This window comes from Falco rusticolus, chromosome 10 (genome assembly GCF_015220075.1).
Source record: "Falco rusticolus isolate bFalRus1 chromosome 10, bFalRus1.pri, whole genome shotgun sequence".
Taxonomy (NCBI): domain Eukaryota; kingdom Metazoa; phylum Chordata; class Aves; order Falconiformes; family Falconidae; genus Falco; species Falco rusticolus.
This window is the reverse complement of record NC_051196.1, coordinates 27,112,951-27,136,833: the sequence shown is the minus strand read 5'-3', so window position 1 is coordinate 27,136,833 and position 23,883 is coordinate 27,112,951. Positions and strand designations below refer to the sequence as shown.

Below are 23,883 nucleotides of genomic sequence, written 5' to 3'. Positions count from 1 at the left end.
TTTGCACCTCCCTCTGTCTCCCCACCCTTGTTTCTTAATTATTATTTTAATAAGACTGTTTCCAACTTCACTGTTCATTCCGCAATAGCCCAAGGGCTACAACTGTTCATTAGACAGAATTTCTGCTTTAATTGCACTGACACAGATGTGTAGGTTATCTGGAAGAAATTACTAAAATGAGCAGTAAAGAATGGGGCTGGATGCTTTTCCTCCCTTATGGAGAGTGTAATTTAACATTATTCCATCCCACGCCCCATACAAGCAGCATCATTCGGAACACTGCGGGTTTGCAGAATTAACCCTACATTGCTCCCGTGGCCACGGTGCGTACAGGTGTGCTTTGCTCTCCACGCCGCGCTAGGGTTTCCACAGGGCAAAAAGCGCAGGTTTGCCTCTGGGGGCTGCAGAGCTGGCACCAAGGGTGTCCCACACCCCCCCCGACCCACTGGGCTCCGCAGCGCAGCCCCTCCACAGATGCAGGCAGCAGAGTTCTGCAGCAGCCCCACTGTCCTAGGAGAGGTTAGCCCAGCTAACCTGGCTCTCCACCACCACCAGTGGGATGGCCCACGTCCCCCCTGCATCCTCCAGGCAGTGCAAGTCGGTGATGTTCACCCGGGAGTGGAAGTATCCAAGACCCAACAAAGCTCTAGGGAAGAAGTTCAAGCCTTGGCCTGACCATAACTCATGGGTTTTGCCATAAGGATAGAACAAGGCCGCAGGAACGCTCAGCTGTGGGCACCCTGCGTGCCTCTGTTGTCACGGCTTTTGGCGACTCCAGAATCACAGCGGCTCGGTGAGATATGGAGCACCAAACGCTGGTGCTGCCCGCAGTGCCACCACTGCCCAACAGCCCCTGCCCATCCCAGCACCACAGGTGCCAGGACTGGGGTGTAAAACGGGCTCCCTTGGTCCCCCCTTACCCTCTGCAAAGAGATAAATCACCAGGCATAGAAAAACGTCACTGCTTCTGCTCAACAGCATCCAGGCTTTGAACCTGCCACGGTTCTGCGGCTGTCAAATCAGCCATGGCGTTTACATGAACTTCCTCTGCAATTCACGTTGGCCAGAGCCAGACACATAATGGCCTTGGAGTCACGGAGAAGGAGCCGCCAGTGTCACCTCTACTTAAAAGCTCTATTTGAGCTTCATACACTCATTCTTTACACAGACTACGTAAGCACACACAAAATGCAGAAGCAAGCCAGATCCAGAAGCATTTCACTTTACCAAGAGCGCTGCCTAATAACGATTTCAGGTTTTGGCTCACTGTTGTTACTTAACAGATTTTAATTCAATAATAAAAAGTATGACCCTGCCAATTTTTTGTTAAGCCTTCTTGCCTGGAAGAAAAAAAAAGAAAAGTAAAAAAGAAAAAAAAGAAGACGAAACCATGCATGAAACTTGCTACCAGCTTGTTTACTGCACCATTCCCCGACCCCCCCCCCCTCCCCCCCCAGCAAGGGGTCACAGCACGCAGGCACCCTGCAGACCTGGCAAGGGTGAGGCTGCGGGAGCCCCCAGCCAGCCGGGGTGGGCTGCAGCAGGGGAACAAGCAGATGCACATCAAGGGTTCAAGTCCCATCTCTGAATATGTCTAAAAGCCATTAAAAATGTCTCCTTCAGCAAAACTTATCTTTGATTTAAGGGGGAGGGGGAGGATTTCACAAATGTTTCATGTCAAAAAAGTCTGCATTAAGGGAAAAAATGTTTCCTTTGTTGCTAGGGGACTTATTTGCTTTGTATCTGCTGAAAACCTTTAAAATTCCACCGTTGCATTTTAACAAAACCCCAAGACTGAAGCATCTAACGTACTAAAAAAAAATCAAGAGACAGAGCACATCAGTTCCATCCTTCATTTTTAAGTACTTTGCTCAGGCCTGACTTCGTTTTGTATCTTGGTCCTCGATGCTTTTTGGCAGTTTGCTCTAGACTTACTGGCAAGGGCTAAAAGGTTTCTATTTAGCTGGTGTCAGCTGAGCATCTGTGCCTGCAAGAACTGGAGTGGCAGTGATCCTGACTGCATTTCAAAAGCACATTTCTTTTTGGGAGCTGCCACAATAATTTTAAATTTGGGGAGTCGGGTGACTCCTTCCAGGAGGCTCTGCCGCAGTCCCAAGGGGAGTGCCCAATTCCAGAAAGGATTCCTGACCAGTGGAGGGAAAAGGAGCTGGGAACGCTCCCTAACCTGTGACCCTGATAACAAAAGGCAGGGAGAGCGTCTAGACCTTCAGTCTGACGGCGAGTGAAGGCGAGTATTGTGCTGCCGGCACAGAGGGGCTGCCTCAGACAAGGCAGGCACACAGGCGCTGCGGGACAGGAGCAGCGATGCAAACCCAGCTGCAGCCATCGCCCCCCAAACGCACCAGGCTGCTGAGGGAGCGAGGCCACGGGCAGCCCACCCTCCCTAGCCAGCGCTCGGGTTAGCCACGGCTCTTGGGGCAGCTCCCAGTTCCCAGTGCAGCTGGACCCAGTGGAGACGAAGGAGCTCATTGGACTTCCAGCATGACTGGCCTTGGCTTTTCCCTTTGCTTCCATGTATCCTCACACTCCCAAATGCAGCCATCCTGCAATTCCAGCTCCATGAAGCTTGCTAACAGGAGACAGCAAAAAAAATATGCTTCCTTCCATGGAGCCTTTATTTTCTGCTTTCTCTGTCTGTCTTGCTTAAAAGGGGGCAAACCAAGACGTTCCATCTCCGCTAAACCTATAGATCAGCTCAACAGTCAGAAAAGTTGAAGCCAAAACTCAGCTCTGCCACGTATTCCTTGTGTGACCCTGGACGAGCCCCTTGGTTTCTCAGCCTTGTAGGTCCCCACAGATGAAAATGCAAATACCCCAAATAAATGCTAGAGCTAATGGCAGGTTACTGCCAGGGAACTGCACGGAGAGAAAACAAAAGACCTATTAAAAGCTCTCCTTCCTTTCTGCCAGAACGAAAACACTATTACCCAGTACTTAAAAAGATGCATTAAAGGAGAAAGATCAGCCGGGGGTTTAAGGACACCGCTGGCAGAGCAGCAAGGGGAAGCGCTCCTGGCCAGCCACCCGCCATGCACCCCGTGCACCCTCAGGACAAGGTTTCCCCGGGGGTGCTCCCATGCCCCAGCCATGCCCTTGGCCATGCCCTGCCTGTGCCGCTGCGGACAGTGGGAGCAGCACCTGCCCCGAGCAGTGCCAGCAGGCAGCGGGGCTGGTCCCACACCGAAACACACCAACCCGTAGGTCAGAACTTCTGGCAAAACAAAAATAATCAGTTTCGCTCTTCCCAAAGGAAAGGCAACTACCTCTTAGAAACCAGGTTTTCTGCCAGATGTGCTCCAGCCCAGCTGTACAGACAGCAAAATCAGAGTGACCCACGTGTACAAAGCTGGTGGCACTGCTGTGGTACCACCCCAGCCATCAGCATCACTCCACAGGGACCCACAACCCTGGGCACAACCAGCAGCCACCTCAGCCAGCTGCAGGGGATCCTCCTTCCTTGTGCCACCTCCCAGGCTGGACCTGTGGAGTTATAGCCTGAAGCCAAGCAAAACCAGCCCCGGCAGCTGAGATAGTTTATATCACCATTAAAAGCCCACTCTCTTCTGATGAGAGAAGTATTAGCAGCTGGTGGCAAAACCACAGCACTAAGAACAAGCCAGGAGATACGTTATCTTGGTAGCCACTTGATACCAATCCTTCACCAACGCACCCTGCCTCATCCATACCTTTCTACCTGTAAAGCAGGTGAGGGACAGGGAGCTGCATCTCCCCTGCCTCCATCACTTCTTACCCCATTTCCAAACATCACCCCTCCTGCAGCAACTCCTTCCCCGGGGCACCCTGGCACCAATGCTGCCTGCAGAGCTGGGAGCTGCAGCAGGACGCTGCGTGGTGGCACCAGGGCGAGATGCCATGCACCTGCAAGTCTCAGCGAGGTTGAGCCCGAACTTCCTCGCAGCTTGGCACCCGCCATGGCAGCAGCTCATCTTCTGACAACTGCATGTGATTTATTTTTGGTACACAGGCACTGGGAGACTGAGAGATCCTACATTGGGATTTTATCAGCAGAATGCAGCTATGGAAACAAACCCATTTAGACTAATATAACAAAATGCCCACAACATAAAAATAAAAGAACGATGCACATGGGCATTTTCCCAGGGGAGCACTGCAGTGAACACAGAGCCTGACCCAGCTTCTGGGAAATGGGGGAGGTCTGTGTGTCCACCCCAACAGAATTCCCTCAGACCTCTACGAAATCAGCAGACCACGCATTTTCATCTAGTTATGTATTTTGCCTTATGAATTTTGTTTTGTGAAAACCCTCTACCCTGCCCTTTAATTTTAAAGAGTTCAAGGACGACTCCTACATCAGATGAGTGGCTCCTTGCTGAGGGCATCTCCCCTTCACCCTCCGTACTCATTCCCAGCCACCCCCTGCAAAAAGCAGGACAGCCACCACAAAACCTGGCAGAAATCGCAGCCTCCCTTTTTGCTCCCCGTGGGGACAGCAGTGCCTAACCATGCCCTGGTGCACAGCTCTGGGCAGAGGCTGTGCTCAGCCAAACCGATCCCCTCTCAGCAGGCAAGAGAGATCCACAAGTCATTTATAGATATTCAAGAGTCTGGCATCCACACCAGAGACATCTAGGAGTTACCTGGAAGATGCTGGAACAGTTTAAAAACCCAAGAGAAAAAAAAAAAAACACAATGAAAGCTAAACCTGCCTTGCTGTGGTCTCGGATGGTGCTCCCTGCCCAGGGTTTGTGTTTTGATCCCTGTGTGCAGGACTTCAGCCCAGGCAGCATAGGGATGGGCAGGGACATCTCTCCCCAAGGGTCCTGACTCCGCAGGCAGCACCCGGGCATTCCGCGAGGAAGCAGGTGGTGGAGGTGGCGATGTCTGGCAATACTGGCCCAGGCTGAGGCTGCACGCAAGGATCCAGACAACAAAGGCGAGGCAAAAAGCCATCTGATAGAGGCAGCCGCCTCTGGCAGACCGTGGCTTTCAGAAGCCAGGGGAGACTTTCTGGGCACGAACTGATGTCTGCAAAGACAGCCCCTCGCTGGGAGCACCAGTAAGCTAGCAGCAAGGTCGCTACAGTGTGCTACACCATACTCCAAATAGTATCCATCTAGTAAGATTAAAAAACCTCAAAGAGTAAGGGAGTTCAGCAAAGGAGCAAGCAACTGGAGACGACAGGGAACAACTCTACAACAAAACCCCAATATATTTAATTTTATGTTATTTATATTCTAAGAAAACTGCATGTTCTCACATGCATCTTTGCCTCCCTCCCTGAGGCACAAACATACACACAAAATGAGACAGGGAAGACCAGGGAAAGCAGGAAGAGCAGCACAACAAGAGGACATCCCCACTCACACGCTTTCCTAAATCACAGGACAAGAAAATGGGTGCAAGTTTTACAACAGTCAAGCAACAGCAAACACCTTTTGCTAGAGTGAAAACACCCCAAGCTACGCTGCTCAGAGCAGCATGACACTGGTGCTCTCTCCATCCGCCCAGCTTATCTGCTGAAATCTGTTGTTTAAGGCATTAATATAAAATAAATACAAAAAAAATCACTGACTGCTGCAGGACAGTTTCCCTACAGACTGGTGCGAGTGTCCCAGCACCCGGGCTGCATCTGCCCTGCATCCACAGGCTGCTCTCAGCCTGGGGCTCCTGCTGTTCCCCTGCCTGATGTCTGCACCACAGAACGCTGCTGGTGGGACTGGTGGTGTCTCATGGCTTTTTTGCATAAGCAAGGACTATGGTACTGTGCAACCAAATTCTGCCATCAGGCTTCAAATAAAACAACCGAAATAATTCTTTTTTTTGTCTTGTTTTAGATTATGACTTTCACTAATAGATGCTTGATAAAAGCCTAATGAATGATTTGTAGGCATTACAAGCACATTAAAGATCTGAGCATGGTTATAAGCCAAGGTCATAAACTCTATTGACTTCGCAGGCTCTGTAACAATTGATTAGCCATTTATTAAAATCGTTTATTCACCACTTGTTAACACTTTATTTAGTCTGTTCTCCCCCAGCAGGCTTGGGACACCACATGTGAGCAAAGGCGCCTTACTTTTGAGGTACTCTCATAAACTCAATTCTAAACTGAGAGACCCATAAATATTACAACAGTGTCTTTTTAAACCAGCAACGGCTCTTTTGCAAACAGGTTCAGCTCAAATCCAGCAGCCTGGTTCCACGGGGCTCCTGACATCTGGTTTTGTCTGTTCTGAACACGGCAGCCCCACACTCGACAGAAGTCCAACATGCCATGTCTTAAAAAGATTCAGGTTGTCAAATTACTTTCACAAAATACAGTGAAAGTTTTTTTCCTTGATGTAATGCTGCTCATTAGCTTCCCAGAGTAACAGCAAATGGAAGAGTGCTCATGCTTAAAAAGACATCGGCTTTTGAAGCTCTTTCTACATTGAACTGCAGAAGAAAAAAAATTCCATCCAGGATTACCACAGTGCAGCCAGCTATTGATAGACAGAAAATATCAGGTTTGCACAATCAGCCTCTGAAGACACTGCTGCATCCCTGTCCGCACCCCGAACAGCAGGTACCTGCTGCTCTCAGGGCAAGGCAAGGTACCACCTGTTCCGTCAGGCGAGTAACCAGGGTGTTTATAGTACAGCAGCTGCAATCATGCAATCAGCCTTCATAATTAGATCTTGGCAACTCTTGAAATACTTCACTTACCCAGTTTACCTGGAAAGGTGCGACCTAAACATTCAGTGCCTGGAGACATTTGAAAGAAAACAGAAAGCATCCGTCAGTGATGGCAGCCACCTCCGACCGGCTGCAACACACCCCCCAGCTCCCCTCCTGGGGTCCCATTCTTTGAAGAGCTCCCCCACAGCCAACCGTGGTTGACACCTGCACCCAAGCCCACCACCTCCACAGTAGCCAGGAGTACCAAAAGCACTACAAGCTGGGTGTCATGACCCCCAGTAACAACCCATGCTTCTCCCACACCAGAAGCTGCAGCACAAGGTCCCATTCCTCTCCGGCCACGCCACTGCACGGGCTCCCTCGGGTCCGCTCTCCTCCAGCACTCGCGGCCAACTCGCCTGATGACATGCCGAAGCCTTACAAAGGTTTGCAAAGTTTTGGGGATCGCTCAGCCCACCCCAGAAGCCTTCCTGCCACGTCCAACGCTGCTAGACCACCCATCCGTGGCTCTGGGCAGTGCTGCACATTTCAAAGGCTATTTGCCATGGGCTGCCCCCCTGCAAACACACACAGCTGAGCCCCAAGGGCTACTGAGCCGCAGCGAAAGCTGTGGGAGTCCTGACACCCCACCCCAGCGGGGAGCAGGGGCTGCAGGGTGCTGAAGAGGAAGGACCCACAGCAACACCTCACACAACACCCCAGATGCAACGCCCAGTAGGTGGATTTTCAAAGCAGCAAAGAGTTTGGATTAAAAGACAGCTCGTGACTTCCCTCTCGCCTGTCAGCGAGCTGTGCGCGACTCTCTGCAGAACTGACGGGCTGATGGGACAGGGACCCCCAACCACCCCGGCCCAAGCTGGGTACCTGACGCGGCCGCCAGGCACTGTCGGAGGGGTGAGCACACCGCAGCCCCGCCGGGGATTCTGCAGGGACAACCCACGTACTGGACGTTTTTATGAAGCCCTTAAGAGCTGTCTGTCACTGATAATGGTTAATTGGTACTAATTAGTACCTGCCACAGTCTGATGCCAAAGGCCTCCTACTGGCCTGTAAAAGTGGCCTTTAACTGGAGACCAAGGGAGGCTCCCAGCTGCACGCACCGCCAGCCCAGGCTGCCTCACCTCGGGCGCCCACGCACGCCGCGGGTGAGCAGGCTGGGGGGCTCCTCACTCCCCAATAAAGCTTTAAGAAGTTATTTCCCATGCACCCAAGAGAACAGCGATAAGCAACTTTTTCACCCCAGGAAAAGACGAAGGGCTCAGCGAGTCGCTGTAAATTACTGCAGCAGCTAAATACCCCGGGATCCGCCGGCGCGGCATCAGCTCACTGATTTTTAGTCGGGCTGGTTTAGAGCAAAAGTTCAGATGTATCACAAATCAATGCCGTGCGTGCGGGAGGCACTCAGAGTGACCATGACGTGTGGCGTCACCTGCAACCCAGAGCATCCTGCGCATCCCTGCCGCAGGTGGCACCAGCACCAATCCCATGGGAAAGGAATGGCAGCCAAACACCAAGGGCCCAGCCAAACACCAACAAGCAGCAACGCATGGTGACCCCCCCTCTCCTCCTCCTCTTCCTCCTCCTTGGTCAGCTCCTGCACAGAGCCCAGAGAGGGGTGGCAAAAGGAATGAAAGGCCCAAAAGAAGAGTGGAGGCGGAGAGAGGGGTGGGAGACCAAGGGAAAAGGAGAGGCTGAGAAAAAGCGGGGGCTGAAAGGGGGTGGGAGGTTCACAATGGGTAGGGGGGCAAAAAGGGGTGGGAGGCAAGAAAGAGCTGGGAGGCCATGGGAAAAGTAGAGGCTGCCGAATACTGGTGGCAGAAAAGGGGTAAGGGGCCAAAATGGAGCGGGGGGGCAAAGGAAAAATAGAGGCTGGGGAAAAGTGGAGGCTGAAAACAGGTGGGGGGCAAAACGGTGTGCAAGGCCCTAAAGGAATGAGAGGCTGAACAGGCACAGGAGGCCGAAGGCAAAGTAGGAGCTAAGGAAAAGTGGAGGTCGAAAAGGGGTGGGAGCCCCAAAAGGGGTGAGAGGCCAAGGGAAAGGTAGAGGCTGAGAAAAAGTGGAGGCCAAAATAGGGTGGGAGGCCAAGGGAAAATCGGAGGGTGAGGAAAATGGAGGTGAAAAACAGGTAGGAGAGCAAAACGGCATGGGAGGCCAAAAAGGGAAAACTAGAGGCTGAGAAAAAGTGGAGGCTGAAAATGGGTGCAGGGCCAAAGGAAAAGTAGAGGCTGCAACAAAAGCAAGAGGCCAAAAAGGCCTGGGAGGCCCAAAAGGTATGGGAGTCCGAAGGGAAGTCAGGTGTTGAGAAAAAGAGCCTCTGTGCCTGCAGCTGGCCAGATCAGGATCAGCTGTTCTCCGGTTAAATTTCCAAAAGGGTGGGAAGGAGCCGCCGTGCCGCACCGGCAGCCCCGCAGCACGGCCATGCCCTGGCACACTGGGCACATGGCAGCTCACCCGGCTTTGCCAACAGCCCGGGATGTGTGGGAGAAGCCAGCCTGAACCCTCTCAAGTCCTGCAGGATTTTAGGATGCTGCTTCTCTCCTCTCTCTGAGCTTGCCTGGCTCTCAACTGTTCACGTTTGGCCTTTTTGGTTCAGCCATGCATTTTGCCATCTTTTTAAATGTAAATGAGAATTTGCACTTAAAAGTCAGTGCTTTAACTTGACCAGAGCCACACTCAGCTCTCCCTCCTTCCTCCACAGATGTATACATTTTTATTTTTTTTATGCAATCGGCAGCCAGGAAGAGATGCAGGAGTGGCTGAGCAGTCGGCACACACTCCCTGTGGATCAGCGCCCGGAGCACTCCTGCAGCCACAGCCCTGCCAGAAGACTCCACGCGAAGGGCGGCTCACGCTGTCTGCCTACCAGCAGCAGCAAGGAACCAGTAATTATACTGGCTGGACCAACACCTGCTAGTGGTTTTGTCTTACACTGTTTGTGCAACGCAACAGGCTGCCAACAAAACAAAGATGTACTTAGTCTAAACAGGTGAAAACATGAAACAGGGAATGGAGCTGCCACGCTGTCCCACGATGCCTGTGTGCAACACATGCTGGAAAATTATTTTTGGCTTAGTGTGAAAGAAAGCTCCAAAAGCAGGTAGAAGCATTGCATGCACTGAAACAACAAGTCTTAGCCGTAGGAGGAGGGAAGAGGACTGCCTGTAACCAGAGGCCAGTTCCTGGGCCCAGCCTCACACAGTGGTGCAGGCCACCTGGATGCTCTTTGCTGGGCTGCAACACCAGCACCAGAAAGCCCAGCTTGCTGGCAGCACAGACAGAAGAGTCCCGCTGAACTGGGCACCCCACGCGAAACAGCACACAGGACATGGCAGCCCTTGCCTGCCCAGGGCTGCCTGCAGGTCGGAGCTGCTCCCGAAAAAGCAGCGAGTCACTGTAGAGCAGAAGCGCCCATTCCCGCACAGGCAGGGGACTGGACCCCGCACGGTGTTTCTCACCCACAGCTCAGCAGCGAGGTGGGGGCAAACACCCCAAAGGACCAAGGGCAAAGACCCTAAAGGAGCACTTGGGCCAGCCTCAGCTTTTGCTGCCTTTCTTCAAGGCAGGAAAGACATGATCAGTTCCTGACACCCAAGATATGCTCCCCCGTCAGCAGATGGGATTTATTGTAGATGATTCGTCCTGGAATAAAACCATCAGCCCCACCTCTCACAGCCTATTTACCGAAAGCCACTAAACATTAAACAGAGGCAAAAAGTGTATCCCAGCAACATCTGGAATGTATCCCTTCCTCCTTCTGCAAAAAAAATAAATCACGCCCTATTCTTTTTGAGAAAGAAAAGTGATTATATAGAATTATAATGCTGGAAGGAGATAGAGAAGAGCAGAGATTTTCTTTGAAATGCTGTTTGGACAATTAAAAAGGGATAGTTTCAAAGAAGCAGCAAATCCTATCTCAGCTTTTTCTACCCCGTCTCACAGTACCAGGCTTTTCTCCCATGTGTTGGCTAAGACACTCTCAGGAAAGCAATGGAGTTTCTTCACCCTTGCAAGACCTTTAGCTAGAAAGAATAGCTCTAATGCTAACTGGTTGAAGATACATCAAACAAAAAAATCATTCTTCCAATTCCTGCCAACAACATTCAGACAAGCCTTGTTTTCTATGGAGAAAAGCTACTTGGGGACCAGCTTTCCAAAAGGGGATGGGCCAGTCTTTACCCAAGAGAGCTGACGCTCTGTCTCTCTAGACAGAAGAATGGAAAGGCTTTAAATATAGAAACAGGAAAGACTATCTGGATTAATATGAGGATGCAAGGTCAAAATGCGGTATCCTCCACTTCCTCAGACTCCCGGTCCCAGAACAGCCGGCTGACAGCCCCACAGCATCACCTGGCCCCAGCCGCGACTGGGGAAGCCTCGGGTTCGGAGGGAAACCCTCTCCAGCCTTGCCCAAGGCAGGTAGCAAAGCAGTTGCCCTCACACCAAGCCTACAGAAGTGCTACTAAATTACCCAACGACTTTAACTGCATAGATCAGGCTGGAAAACAAAGCTGCAGCTCTTGGCATGTGCACAGTTAGGAGGGTACAGCTGCAAGATTTTTGCATTTTTCAGCTGCAGGTAGTTACAACCACAGCCAGAGACACCCCTTCGCCTGCCTAGCCCCGACAGCGGGTGGCTGAGTGCTGTAGGGAGACCCAAGGGCAAACACAGGCGAGAGGAAACCACAGCTCTAGACAACTTTCAAACAAAGCAGAGCCTCAGCATATGACAGGTATGTCCAATTTTGCAAAGGAGCGCAGGGCTGTTCCTAGAACAAGTCCCATTACTCAGGCTTCTCAACCCCCATCTCCTCGTCTGCTCAAGGACTGGATGCGGGATTTCGTCATGACATTAAACTCAGAAGCCATAAAATCACTGTGCAAAAACCCAATTATACCTATTTTCGTAACAGCCAATTTAAGCCTGTATTTAGGTCCCCTCACATATCCTTAGATTACATAAAGCATTTCTTCCACTTGAAATGTAGCTTTCTAATGGCCATTTTGCTTAATTTAATAGATGCTTAATGTGGGTCTCCAAATCTCTAGAAGCGTAACCAAGGAAGACGCATGGCTGCAAGATAACAGCGTGATCCCTTCCTGAGCAAACAGAACAGGAGAGGATGAAAAGCATCTCCTAACCCATGAACCTGCTGTGACTGGAGTGCACTTGCGGTCTGAAGAGCAGCAAAACCCCATGGTCAAGTCAAAAGAGAAATTCCTGAACATCTGCACGCAGCTGTTAACCCACTCGAGACCAGCCAGCACTGTGCAGGCTGCACAGCAGGACAGATCCTTTCCTTGCTGCATAACCAAATTAGCTGAACTGAGCCCACTCAGGCATGCTTCCCTCAGATTTGAAAGAGCTACTTTCTGAACTTAAATTAAATAAATGCAGTCATTTAAAAAAAAAAAAAAAAAAAGAAGAGCTCCACTAATAAAAAGCTCATAGTGAATCTATTAAATTGAGGCTGTCCATTACGTTTATTGTTCCTTACAATTCAGGCCTGGATGGCAAGTCAGCGGTTGTTGAGAAGTATTTATCGAGAAAACCCATGAGAATGATGAGGATTAAAAGCTATCGGCAAGACAGAACACGTTTGTAACCCCGTAGTTTGCTCCATGCCTCACTCGGAGCATACAGGACTCCCACCAGAGACCTCTGCCCCTCTCCTTACTCTTGAGCCCATCTCTGGCGCATCAGTTGACAGGACAGCCATCACCTGCATCCACAGCAAAAGTTGAAAAAGGTGCAATTTGTATACACTGCTACGAATAAGTCACACTACAGAAATATAAAACGTTCACTGCATCACACACCAGTAATCAGTATCATTAAGTGTTACACACCTCGTGCGTGTGTCAGCACGCTGGAGAGGGAGACACAGCACTCAAAAATGCATTTTCCAATTCAAGCAAAGTCCCATTACAGTAATATAAGCGTAACAATAGAAGTGAGATTACTGTTTAATATATGGGAAATCATTGCAATTTAAGATAATTTTGCTCAGAGTTGTGTGAAGCAAGTGTCCGTAAATCGTGTTGTTCCTTAAGTGTCCTAAAGGCAGCACCTAGCAGGCCAAGGGACTTTCAGAGCTCAGTGCTAAACAGCATAGTCTGTATATGCTGTTCAAAGTTACTGAAGCCAAGAGACCACCCTTGGTAAGGTGGGATAATGGTGGAAAGAATGAAAAAAAACACAAAAAGAGCAGGACCTGCTCCTCCAGGAACGCAGCAGAGGTTCAGCGAAGCTCAGCCCATGCAGCACAGCCAGTGCAGGGAGTACTGATGCTCTCCGACTCTCTAACTGGGTCTCATTGCACCGATACCTGTGGAGGGCACAAGGAAATCCAGCCTGGTTTCAGGTCTGGAGCGTGCACCCAGAACAAGCCCAAGCCTGGGTCATTCAAGCTGCTGAGCCGTGGGTTTCATCCCTGCGGTGCAAACAGCCAGCCAGTATCCTCAGCACCGTGGAAAACACAGCATGGGAAGGTGAGGGAGGCTCAGGTCACAGCTTAGCTTGGCAGGGGGGGATTTTTGTTTTTATAAGAAATAACATCAATCGTAGTATTAAACCAAAAAACACTAAGGGGGAAAATTTCCCAGCTCACTCAGCACGGAGCCCAACCTGCAGCAGACCCACCGGCGAAAGGCTGCAGCGGGCAGCTTCCCCGGGACTCGTCCTTGGCAGCCGAGGCCACAGGTGCGTTGCACACGGATGGAGGAGGTGGCAAGCAGATCCAGGAGGATGGCTGTAGGGACTCGGGCTTGGAAATGTTAGTCTTAATGCTCAGCGGTTAGACGTCTTTTGGGAATTCATCCAAATGGCACTGCTTCCTTCCCACTTGCCCTGCAGGTAAATCCAGCATGTGGCTTACACAATCTGTTGACTTAAATAAAGCAAGGGCAGAAGAAGAAAGCTGTTCAGACATCAGGAAAGGCTCATCAGTCCTTTGGGCAAAAGTCTGGGTCACTTCCCCCTCCACAGCATGCTCGGTGTGTCGGCCAGGGCCCCGTCCGCCTCCACGAGAGCACATGCAGTGCGGGTGCAGCACAAACGGTCACAGCATTCAAAATACCGGTACAAGGACAACAACGACATGTTGCCAAATTCTTCCATATTTTTAGCCAGCACTGATGCTTAAGTTTGATTTACAGAAATGTAAATCCATGAACTCTGCTCCAGTCAAGCCCTCAGAAATCCAACGGAACAGAGCGGTGACCGCAGGGGTCTCGGATGGGGCCATGCCCGCTCCTGAACCTTGTGGCACCAGCCCACCCGTGCCTCCAGCTTGCCTTCGCAGGAACCTTCATCCGTCCTGCAGACACGGGATGTTTCTAAAGCACCATGAGACCACCATGCGCTCTGCAAGCGCAAGATCTTGTTGGATACACCTGTCTCAGGTGCAAAACCAGCTGCAGTGCACAAGACTGAGGAGCGGGCAGGCACTGGCAGAAAGTGGCCGGGAGCGAGCCCACCCCCTGCCCTCATCCATACACCCCAGGAGTGCTTCTTGCCCCTGCTATTTTCTGTTGCTAGTCTCAAACCCCCTCCTCCTCGTGACCAACTCAGGCACCCAAGTGCCAGCCCTGGAGACCAGCTCCCCTACTTGCGAGCACAGCAGGAGCAAACTGCCTCCCCCAAAGCAAAAGACTAAAATCCAAACAAAGCAATTCCGACATGGCTGCAGCCAGTGCTGTTTTGTTATCAGAGTGACAAAGGGGAAAACTAATTCTCTCAATTAGTGAAATGGGATGAAAGTAGAGGAAATCTACCTCATAAGATGCAGGTTGTCTTCCCTCTGAGATTTTAAAGCACTGAAAATGCATTTGGAAGGAAAACCAACTCGCCTGACCACCGCTGTCTCTACTAAGATGATGTACTGCCATTTTGCCTGGTGTGCAAGTAAGAAACCCTACCCCTGATCATCAACAGCACCTTAATTAGTATTAGCCCAAATTCTGCACATAAAGCATATAATGACTGAGGTCTGCAACAGCAAAGAGCCAGACTTTGTTACTACAAACATTCACAGGGCAAGTTGACGTCTAAATCTCAAGGAAGGTAGAAGAGACTACCATAGCAGTTACGGTGGTGAGCTCCTCAGCAGACAAGCTGGGCACTCAATCCATCTCTCATATCAGACCTATGTTAACATTTAAATAGGACCTACTGATCTTTAGCAATGAGCACATGTGGTTTTGAGTAATGGTTAGCGTTACTTAACCGGTTATATTCACTAATGTAATTGACACCTATTCCATCATCCTTAATACACCCACTTCTTTCTCTGATACCATAAATAGGTTAGAAAAGTTTCTGCAGATGGCCATGACCCCATTTGTTTGTGCACTTAGCCATGTATGAATCACTCTTGGCTTGTAGCAGCACTCTGGAATTACTGAAAGATAACTAGTCGGCACAGACACCAATAAATGAATCATGCTTTCCACAAGACCAAACCTTTGGGCTTTTACAGACTCCAATTACAAAGTAAGAAGAAAAGAACAAAGAAATTACTCAGTCTATTTGCACAAAGTCATGCAGAGTTGATTCATAGTTTTACAGAATTATTACTGACAATCATTTGTAGGGGGTTAGAGTAACAAACCAGCTACTTAACATATTGGACAGAATGAAGAGATGGAAAAAAATCCCCAAACCACGTCCTGCATATATTCTCGAAAAGTAGTATTGATTTTTGTGCAAGTACGTCTTTTCATTCTCGGTATGCTCCAAGCCCAGGGGTTAATCAGCTTTCATCCTCCAAGGCTAAATTCTGCTTTGCTGGGTTGCTTGGGCCAAGTTTGCAAATGTGGGAAATCCTGTTGCACCTGCTGAAGAGCACAAACCTCACGCCAGCACAATTCCTCAGCACTGCGGCCATGACCAGGGTCTCATGAACGGATGAGAGAACTACCACATGCAAAAGCACCCGTCTTTCTAAATGCACATTTTCAAATACATACTGCAAGTGAAAAATTAGTCAGTCTGAGGCATTTTATTAAAGATACATGTGAGACTGAACACATTGAGCACAAATCTGTGAACCATTTGAAAGCACTATGGACATCCACCAACACTGACAACCTGCGAGGCCAGTTTCAAAAGACGTGCAAGGTATCTTTACGTTACCCCACAGCCTGTGACAACAATAACACACACCACACAGAGAAAAACACACCCTCTTCTAGACAGAGCATAAGCCTAGCCTTGCATCAGGGAGAAAATGGAAGTATGACTACTGGGAGAAAAAAGGGGTTACTGTACTAATTATGACATCAGCCATGCTAACTTGCTGTATGCAGTGAAAAAGTAGCATTAATTCAAAAAAATCCAAAGGTGATGGTGGACGTGGTGCCAACTTGAGCCTGCAATACACACCAGTGCACTGGCTGTAGCATCTCTGAGCGTGATAGCTGAATGTACAAGTCTCAGGGCCATGCAGTCTTACATGCTCCAAACCAGCATCCTGTACTAGAGAGATATGCAGAATAACAAGGAAAACGTCCAACTGAATGAAGTCACTGACAGTTTGGAAAAGGATGTAAGAAATATATACAGGATGCTATTTGTCTAAGGCCTTCCAGTGATGCTACCCTTTACATGTTACTGAAGACCCAACTTCATGGGCTAATTTAGTTTGCAAATGAAATGTGTGCCCTCTTCTACACACCAGCTGACCTTGGTTCCACTAGCAGAGAGCTGCCAGCCTGGTACAGCTTAGCGTCACAGCTCAGGAGAGTCCAAAACCAGCACCAGAAATGCTACCACACAACTCCAAATCAATTTGGGAAAACTTGTCCTCCCCCCTTAAGGCTGCTGATTTCCCAGGAGAGGTATAAACCCCACCCCAAACTGGCTGCAAGAATGAAAGATGCTATGCAAGATTTAAATGAAAACCTTAATAAACATTCCCAATTCCTACCCTCTCTCCTACTCTACCCATACTACATAACTTAATGAAACAAGCTCTCTTTTATAAAAATACGTAGACAACAACAACAACCTTCTCCCTCCAGTGAGAGTTTATCTAAGGATGTAGATAAACTGTAGGTAGAAGGGGAAGAAAAAGGTTCTCAGTAGCACCACTACAGCAGCTCCGGGTTGTCTTTAGAAAGCTTGAGTCACTAGAATCGAGGTGTTCAGGTGCAACGCAAGACTAAAAGGATGCATGTGCTAAAGAGTAACATGTCCTTTAGAAGGTAAAAAAAAACTAAATCAGGAACCTGCAAGATGAGGTGGATACTTAGATAAATACTGTACAGCACACCACAGCAAAAACGCCAATGCAAGTTTAGGTTTCACACTGGAGGTATTTCAAAAGATTTGCAAAGCTTTGATAATATTTAACATCTCTACTAATTTCCTTTCTGGTGTAATCATAGATTTACTGTAGTAGCCAAAAGATCTGGGATGAACTACAAGTTCTAGCTGGCTCCGAAGCCAACAAGAATAATGTGTGCTGTTACTATTTTCTCTCAAAACATACCTCTGCAAAACTGACTTGAAATGAGAAAAGAAATTGTGAAACTGTCATTACAAAGAAGCATTTAAAATGCAGATCAAAGTGCTGCCTTAGAAGCTGTATTCCTTGCCAAACCATCAAAGCTCTCTTTACTCTCAATAGCTCCCCAAATCCTGATTTGGATGATAAACTCCTACAGCTGAAATTTATCTGCTTTAAAAACAAACAAACAAACAAAAAGCCGAAAGCCCACAACTCCTTTCTCTGGTTACCAACTACTTCATTGACCAGTTCGTTCTGAACTACTTACTTGTATTATTAAACCACTTCACTTTCACAAATGTGTTACTGCCTGTACACACACACAGACGGTACCCCGATACTTTTTCAAGCACTGAAAACTTGTCAGCTCTTGGGGGTGTGTATGTATATGGGCTCACCCTGTGAGCACCAGCAGCTCAGGTGCTGGTTCCTGCCACAGCAGCACCGTGCTCAACGCCGGCATTGCTGTTCCACTACACCCTGCAACTCGTGCATCGCTCCTCAAGGAGCTAAGAGCACTATTACGTTTAGTGCAGCAAGGAAGCAGCAATGCAAGAGCCCACATAATCAGCTCTGAGCGATGGAGATGATGGGTCAGATCCTGCTCTCACAGAGGGGAGCCTTGTGCCGAAATTCTCCCTGTTCCACTTCGGGGCCGGACTCGGCTGTTCTGCTTGCAGCCAGAGCAGGTCTCTGATGTGTTTCCTCACCTGGGATCTGCCCAAATGACCTACCTTCTGCCACCCAAAAAATAATTATAAAATAATCACCTGGCAATTTAGCCACACAGACAGGAAGAACACTGCATAAAACAACCCCGTCGACACTAATGAATCCTTTGCTTTATGGACGTCTGGGAGTGTGCTCATGGTGTGAACCAAGTTTCCACTTAATTGCAGCAAAGTGGCCCTTGTACCTCTCTCCTCGCAAGCTTTCCAGCCACACTTTATTACTTTGATGAAACACACCAACAACAGATGCACCGTGTTATCGGAGAACTTGAGGGATCTGATAAGACAAACCACACACGGGATCTCCTTCCAGTTAGCAGACTGGTAGTCAGTTTTTACATGAAATGCCATTGCAAATAAATGACCTTTTTTAGCTAATTAGGGTTACCAAATTCTGACGGTTGCTATTACCTGAAACAAGACCAACAGACATGACTGTACAATGAGTTACTAAGGAAAGAAGCTGGATTATAATTACTGTCTATTAGTGACACCATGTATTTTGGTACTTCCCTTGGAAAGGTCTCCTCACATCTATCCATTTATAATTTAGGTTTACAAATCCATTCTAAAACTGGATTTATCCAGCCACCAACTGTCATCCTGGGAAATCTAAAAATACGAGTATAGTTGGTGAGCAACAGCAAATGAAGTAAGAACATACATTTGTAGGTACTCTTCTCTCCATCTGCAAAGGAAGCAGAGGTAGTTCGGCTAATTCAGTATCCTGAAAATTCAGAGGTGATCCCAGGCACTACCTTGGGAATTCCTGGCTTTAAGGAAAGGAACACGGTTGCTGTTTCCCACATGCCCTTCAGTGCCAGTCCTCTCACAACCAGGATCTGAAAACATACTAATAAATAAAACAAAGGCAAACCAACGGCTTATTCAAGTGGTAGAGAGGATTGCTTCCTGGCAGAACGTGACAGGACCTGCTGTGTTAAACATTCTCCTCTGAATATACCCTGATACTGACTGAAATGGAAGAATTAGCCACATCTCGTCTCCACATTATATATGGTCACCTCTGACTATACAGGATCACCTCTGCTGCCATGTGTGCTGGTCCTGCTGTGCAGCATCACACAGCCCAGGTGTTCACCCACAGGAAAAACCCAAAGTGTGACTATTTTCCCTCCGTTTCCTCCTCTGTGTCTTTTCATTCTCCAATTCAACACAGATTATAAAACGCTAAGATTAAAATCACTGCCTGAAGGCACAAAATAAACTGTAATTGTACGACCCCTGTGCTCTGCAGGCTCAGGGAATTAGGACTGTCCCTGCTGCCCTGGGTACGGGAGCAGAGCTGGGACTGCAGACAGCCAGGGTCCCTGGGGACAGCCAAGGGCACACACAGGCAGTTCTCAGGCCACCATAAGCACAAGCCATCCCTGCTTCGCTCCTCCTCAGTCGTACCTTGGGATGCTGATCTCGGCAAAAAGCAGCGCCTGTCATGGACACAGAGCCAAAGCCAGACACAGGGAACTCCCCGGTTTGGCTGAAGTCAAACTGAGATGCCACAAACTGAACATCCTCTGTGCAAACACTCTCTAGCTTGCTGAAACGCTGGTAGCAGCTCTGGCTTCCCTCCACGTCCCTACCTCCTGGAGGAAAACTTGGGGGGGAATAAAGAAGTACACGTTATTATCCACTCTGCCCTGGAAGAAGCCGTAACTGCCGCTGACACAGTGTCAGGAAAGAAATGCATTTGCCAAAAAGGCAGGCTGAAGTGGAAAGGAGATGTGATCCCTGGTTGAGCCACCTGCGTTTGGTTTGTTATTAAACCAAAGAATGTGAAAACCTAGAAGTCCGCGCTTGGACAGAAACCCGCTCTCACGGTCCACTCACCCCAGTCCGCCACCGGCCAAGCACGCCGCGGCGACACCAGCGTCAGGGCGCTGCTGCCAGCACGGGGAATGGTCTCATCTCCACGGGGAGATGCAGTGACACCTCTCAAACCCCCGAATGCCTCGGCTAACGTTACCGCACGAGCAAAGCCTCTGCCAAGGGCCACCCAGCCCAGAGCCAAGACCTGCACCTTAAGCCACCCTCCCGCAGGGATGCCCGGGTGCCTGCAGAGGCAGGACCTCCAGCCTTGGCGTCAGACCAGCCAGGAGGAGCCCCCACGGGATGCGAAGGCACCCTGGGGTAGGTGTGAGGTCCCCCACCACCATGGCCACGGCGCTGGCCACAGTGGGCAGGCACGGGTGCTTCTCTCCCACCCAGCCGGCAGCAGGACCGAGCTGCCCCGGGAAGCAGGCAGGCTGCCTTGCTCCGCTCCCTGCGCCAAATAATTAGTTATTTGCAGCCTCTTCCGCCACGACAATCACCCCTGACCTCTTTCACCCAGCCGAAGCGATTAGAGACCACTGCTGCAGACGTCTGGCTGCTTAACACTGCCTGGCATATTGGAGACTCCGCGCCCCCGCCCCCAAAAAGCCCTTTTATAATCCTAATCTGGGAGCACCACACACAGAAACCAGCTGCTTCCTCCACCGCAGCGCCACAGCCTGCCATACGGAATAAAGCCTGCAAAGAAATATTTTTGGGTATCAGTTGTACAGTTAACCTAATTAGAGGGTTAAATTAAAAGAGTTTACAGTTATGCCACTTTCCTGAAGCATTCCTGCATGGTAACTTTTGGCTAGAAAATTAAACAGCATCTGGTGGTGGCTGCTCTGAGGTTCCCTCAAAAGTCATATTAGAAAAAGAGAAATAAAATCAAGCGACTGGACGGGGGGAAAAGCTGTATAATGAATTTATGTCAGGGAGGCTCAAGTCTATCCTTTCCACTGAACCCCGGTGGAGGAAGCGATCAGGTAACAGCCCCTGCAGTGCAACCAAAGCCCTCCCGTAGCATGGAGGTGAGCTAACGCTGCCCACCATCAGCGGGAAATAAATAAATAACACCGGCGATAAAGCAACCTATCTGAAAATAAAATAAGGAAGGGCAGCATGAAGGGAGCTCGATCCAAGGCTCTCGGGAGCTAATGGGAACTCAGCGTCTGAGTGGCAGGACCCCAGAGCCGAGTGGCTGGCACAGGGGAACAGGCACAGTGGTGGCAGCGGATAAAAGCCGGGGAAGGACCTCGGGAGCCATATGGCATCAGGCACGAGGCTCCCGCCAACCCCATCCATGTTCAGGCAAGGTGTCCTCCAGCATACTTCTCTGTCCCCAGCCTCTCACACCCTCATCTGTAACCGGCACCTGCCTCCTACCAAGCCTTTCATACGCTGAAAAAAATGGGGGGGGGGGGGGGGGGGGGGGGGAATCTAAAATACACTATTTCTGAAAAGTCAAGGAATGAAATCAAAAGTCTGAGTTGTTCCAACAAAACCTTAAGCCAAGAGCTGGACAGGAAGAGAAGCTTTTTCTTCAAAAGGCATTATACATTTTAATTCACAACTTTTATCATAATCATGAGCCTTGATCAGACACAAAGTAAAGTCTCTCATCCTTGCAATTCTGTGGGACACAGTTTATGTTCACCAACCAGCTGACACAAAAAAGAACTGTATCTTCATTATTTATACACTGCTATTGGTATGCACATCTAGCCCGGCCTGTTAAAGTCAGGGAAGAATAATGGTCTATTCAGTACCGGTAGTGTTAATAAAATCAGGCAAATCCAGCTTAGTTTTGTCTGAACACGAATGAGATTAAATCAAGATTAAATGTGCATACAGTACAAAGGGTATGGTTTATGCTAAAATTCAGAATGAATGCATTTTAGTACCCAGTATACAAATGCCTACAGACCTTCTCCAGGACTCAAGACACCTGAATTAAAGAACGATGAAACTGGAGAAGGCAAAGGCAGATGACACTGGACAAAAGCCATCCAAAATACCAAGGGACAGATGCTGGCTCTAAAATACTGCTCTGCAACCCTGCTGGAGGTAACGGGGCAAATCCTGCACTAGCAGGAACAGGCGCAGCTCAGCTGACTCTCCCCTACACGCACCCAGCGCTGCCCCATCGCCATGCCAGGAATAGATGCAAAAACCAGACTCTTTCCCAAGTTTGCATTTTGGACCATTTTGCATTAGTCTGTGCTGGGGTTAGATTTCCCGGCACAGAAGAAGGTGTTAAGCGGGGTACAACCCTGAGAACCCACCCAGCCTGAGACGCCTTGAAAAAACCTTCCCTTTACAGAAAACACCATTCGCTTTCCACAACCACAAAAATTAACTCCCTTCTCTCGCCTCAGCAATAATATTCTCTCTCACCTCGCTGCGCTCCATTTCCAAGAGGGAAAGAGCAAAGAGGAAAGTAGTGGGTATTTAGGTCAGGCACTGCACTCACTGCTACTCTGCGAGAATTGGGAAATATTAATAAAATAAATAAAAAAGGCGAGTAGCCCTTCGCAACGAAAAGCCCCCGGCGGCTGGGGGCAGGGGAACAGGTCCCCAAATGTGAGCCGGGGTGTCCGGACAGCAGTGTCCCCCCGCCACCAAGTAACGAGAGGGGGGGTTTACAGCGGGGCTAGTGCAGACCGCCGGGGCCGGGGTCCCCGACATCGCCCCCGGGGGAGGGAAGCGCGGGGGCAGGGGCTGCGCCAGCCGGAGCATCGCCGGGGCCGAGCCGCGGGGCCGGGGCCGGGCGCGGGTGGGGCCGGAGCCCGGGCGGGGCGGAGCGGGGGTTCCGCACGGCGATGCCGGGCGAGGGGCAGCGGCCGCGCTCCGCGGGCAGCCGGGGGAGGCTGAGCCCGGGGGAGGCAGAGCCCGTCCCGCCCGCCCCCGGCCCGGTGCCGCGCACTGTCACGCCGTGTGGCACCCGCGCCAGACATCCCACCAGCAACAGATGAGCGATCAGAGCTCGCACGGAGGAGAAGGGGGGGGGGGGGGAAGCAACCTTTACACGCCGGGAAAGCGCAGCGCAGGGTCCCGACGCTGCCGGGAGCCCCCGCGGAAAGTTCCGTGCCCGCGGCGGGGGCACGCCCGCACCTCACACCCACCCCCGGGGAGGCCGGGGCCGGCCCCGCGGCGGCAGCAGGACAAGTACTTACTGATCTCCATGCTCTGGAACAAAGACCTTTTGCAGTTGCATGTGCAGGACACATTGGGCTGAATAGCTACGGCCGTGCTGTTCAGACCCATTAAGTTATACATTTAAAAAAAAAAAAAGAAAAAAAAAAAAAAAGAAAGAAGGCGACGGCGACACAAAGAACTTCACGGCCGCCGAGCGCTCTCCGGGCAGCACCACATAAAGCCGGGGCTCCTCCTCGGCGCGGGGGGGCGGGGGGAGGGAAATGCAGCTGCGATCAAAAATTGGAAATAAAAACCCCAGCGCGGCGCGGCGCGGCGCAGCGCCCCCCGCAGCGGCTCGGCTCGGCTCGGCGGCTGCTCCGCGCCCCCTCCGGCCCGGGAAGCAGCTGGGCTGGGCCGGGCCGCCGCAACCCCGCACTTTTGTGGGGCGCGGCGGAGCGGCGCGGTGGGAGCGCGGTGGGAGCGCGGTGGGAGCGCGGCCCGCCCGCTCCCCGCTCCCGCTCCGCTCCCGCCCCCCGCGCTCATTCACGGCCACGGGGACGCGGCCGCGCGCCGCCGCCAGCCGCGGGCGGGCTCCGTGACGTCAGCGCCAGACGGGGACTGCCCTTTCCCCCGCGCCGCCGCCGGGCGAGGAGGGAGGGAGGCGGGAGGGGGGGATGGGGGCGGCGGGCGCGCGCGCCCCGGGCTGCCCCGCGCGGGATCCGCGCTGCCTCGTGCAGGCTGGGCCCCCCGGGCCGCGCGCGGGCGGGGGCGCCGGTCAGGTACCGCGCACCGCGGCGGCTCCCGGGGCGGGGGTCTCCCCACCCGCCCCGCGCTCAGATGTGCTGCTGCGTTGGCTGCCCGCGGGGCCCAGCTGCACGCGCGGGCCGCCCCCCCCCCGCCCCCCGGCGCGGCACGGCACGGCACGGCGGCCCCACAGCGCCCGGGCCCGGCCGCCCTGCGGGGGGCACCCCCCGACGCGCCCTCGGCCCCGG

The 23,883-nt window shown here is 51.0% G+C and overlaps 1 protein-coding gene across 3 annotated transcripts in view; it reads right to left on the bottom strand.

Annotated features, from left to right (window-relative positions):
* The window catches only part of PMEPA1 (prostate transmembrane protein, androgen induced 1), a 51,906-nt gene extending 28,447 nt beyond the window's left edge, over positions 1-23,459 (bottom strand). Inside the window, exons 1-2 of one of the 3 annotated variants that reach the window (XM_037403008.1) lie at positions 22,930-23,459; positions 6,709-6,747 (exon numbers count right to left, since the gene is read on the bottom strand). In XM_037403008.1, the coding sequence (XP_037258905.1) occupies positions 6,709-6,747; positions 22,930-23,032 (142 nt within the window). In that variant the 5' untranslated portion in view covers positions 23,033-23,459. The remainder of the gene's footprint in view (positions 1-6,708; positions 6,748-22,929) is intronic. The other 2 variants (XM_037403007.1, XM_037403009.1) reach the window with 2 other exon arrangements.
* Positions 23,460-23,883: the final 424 nt, after the last annotated feature.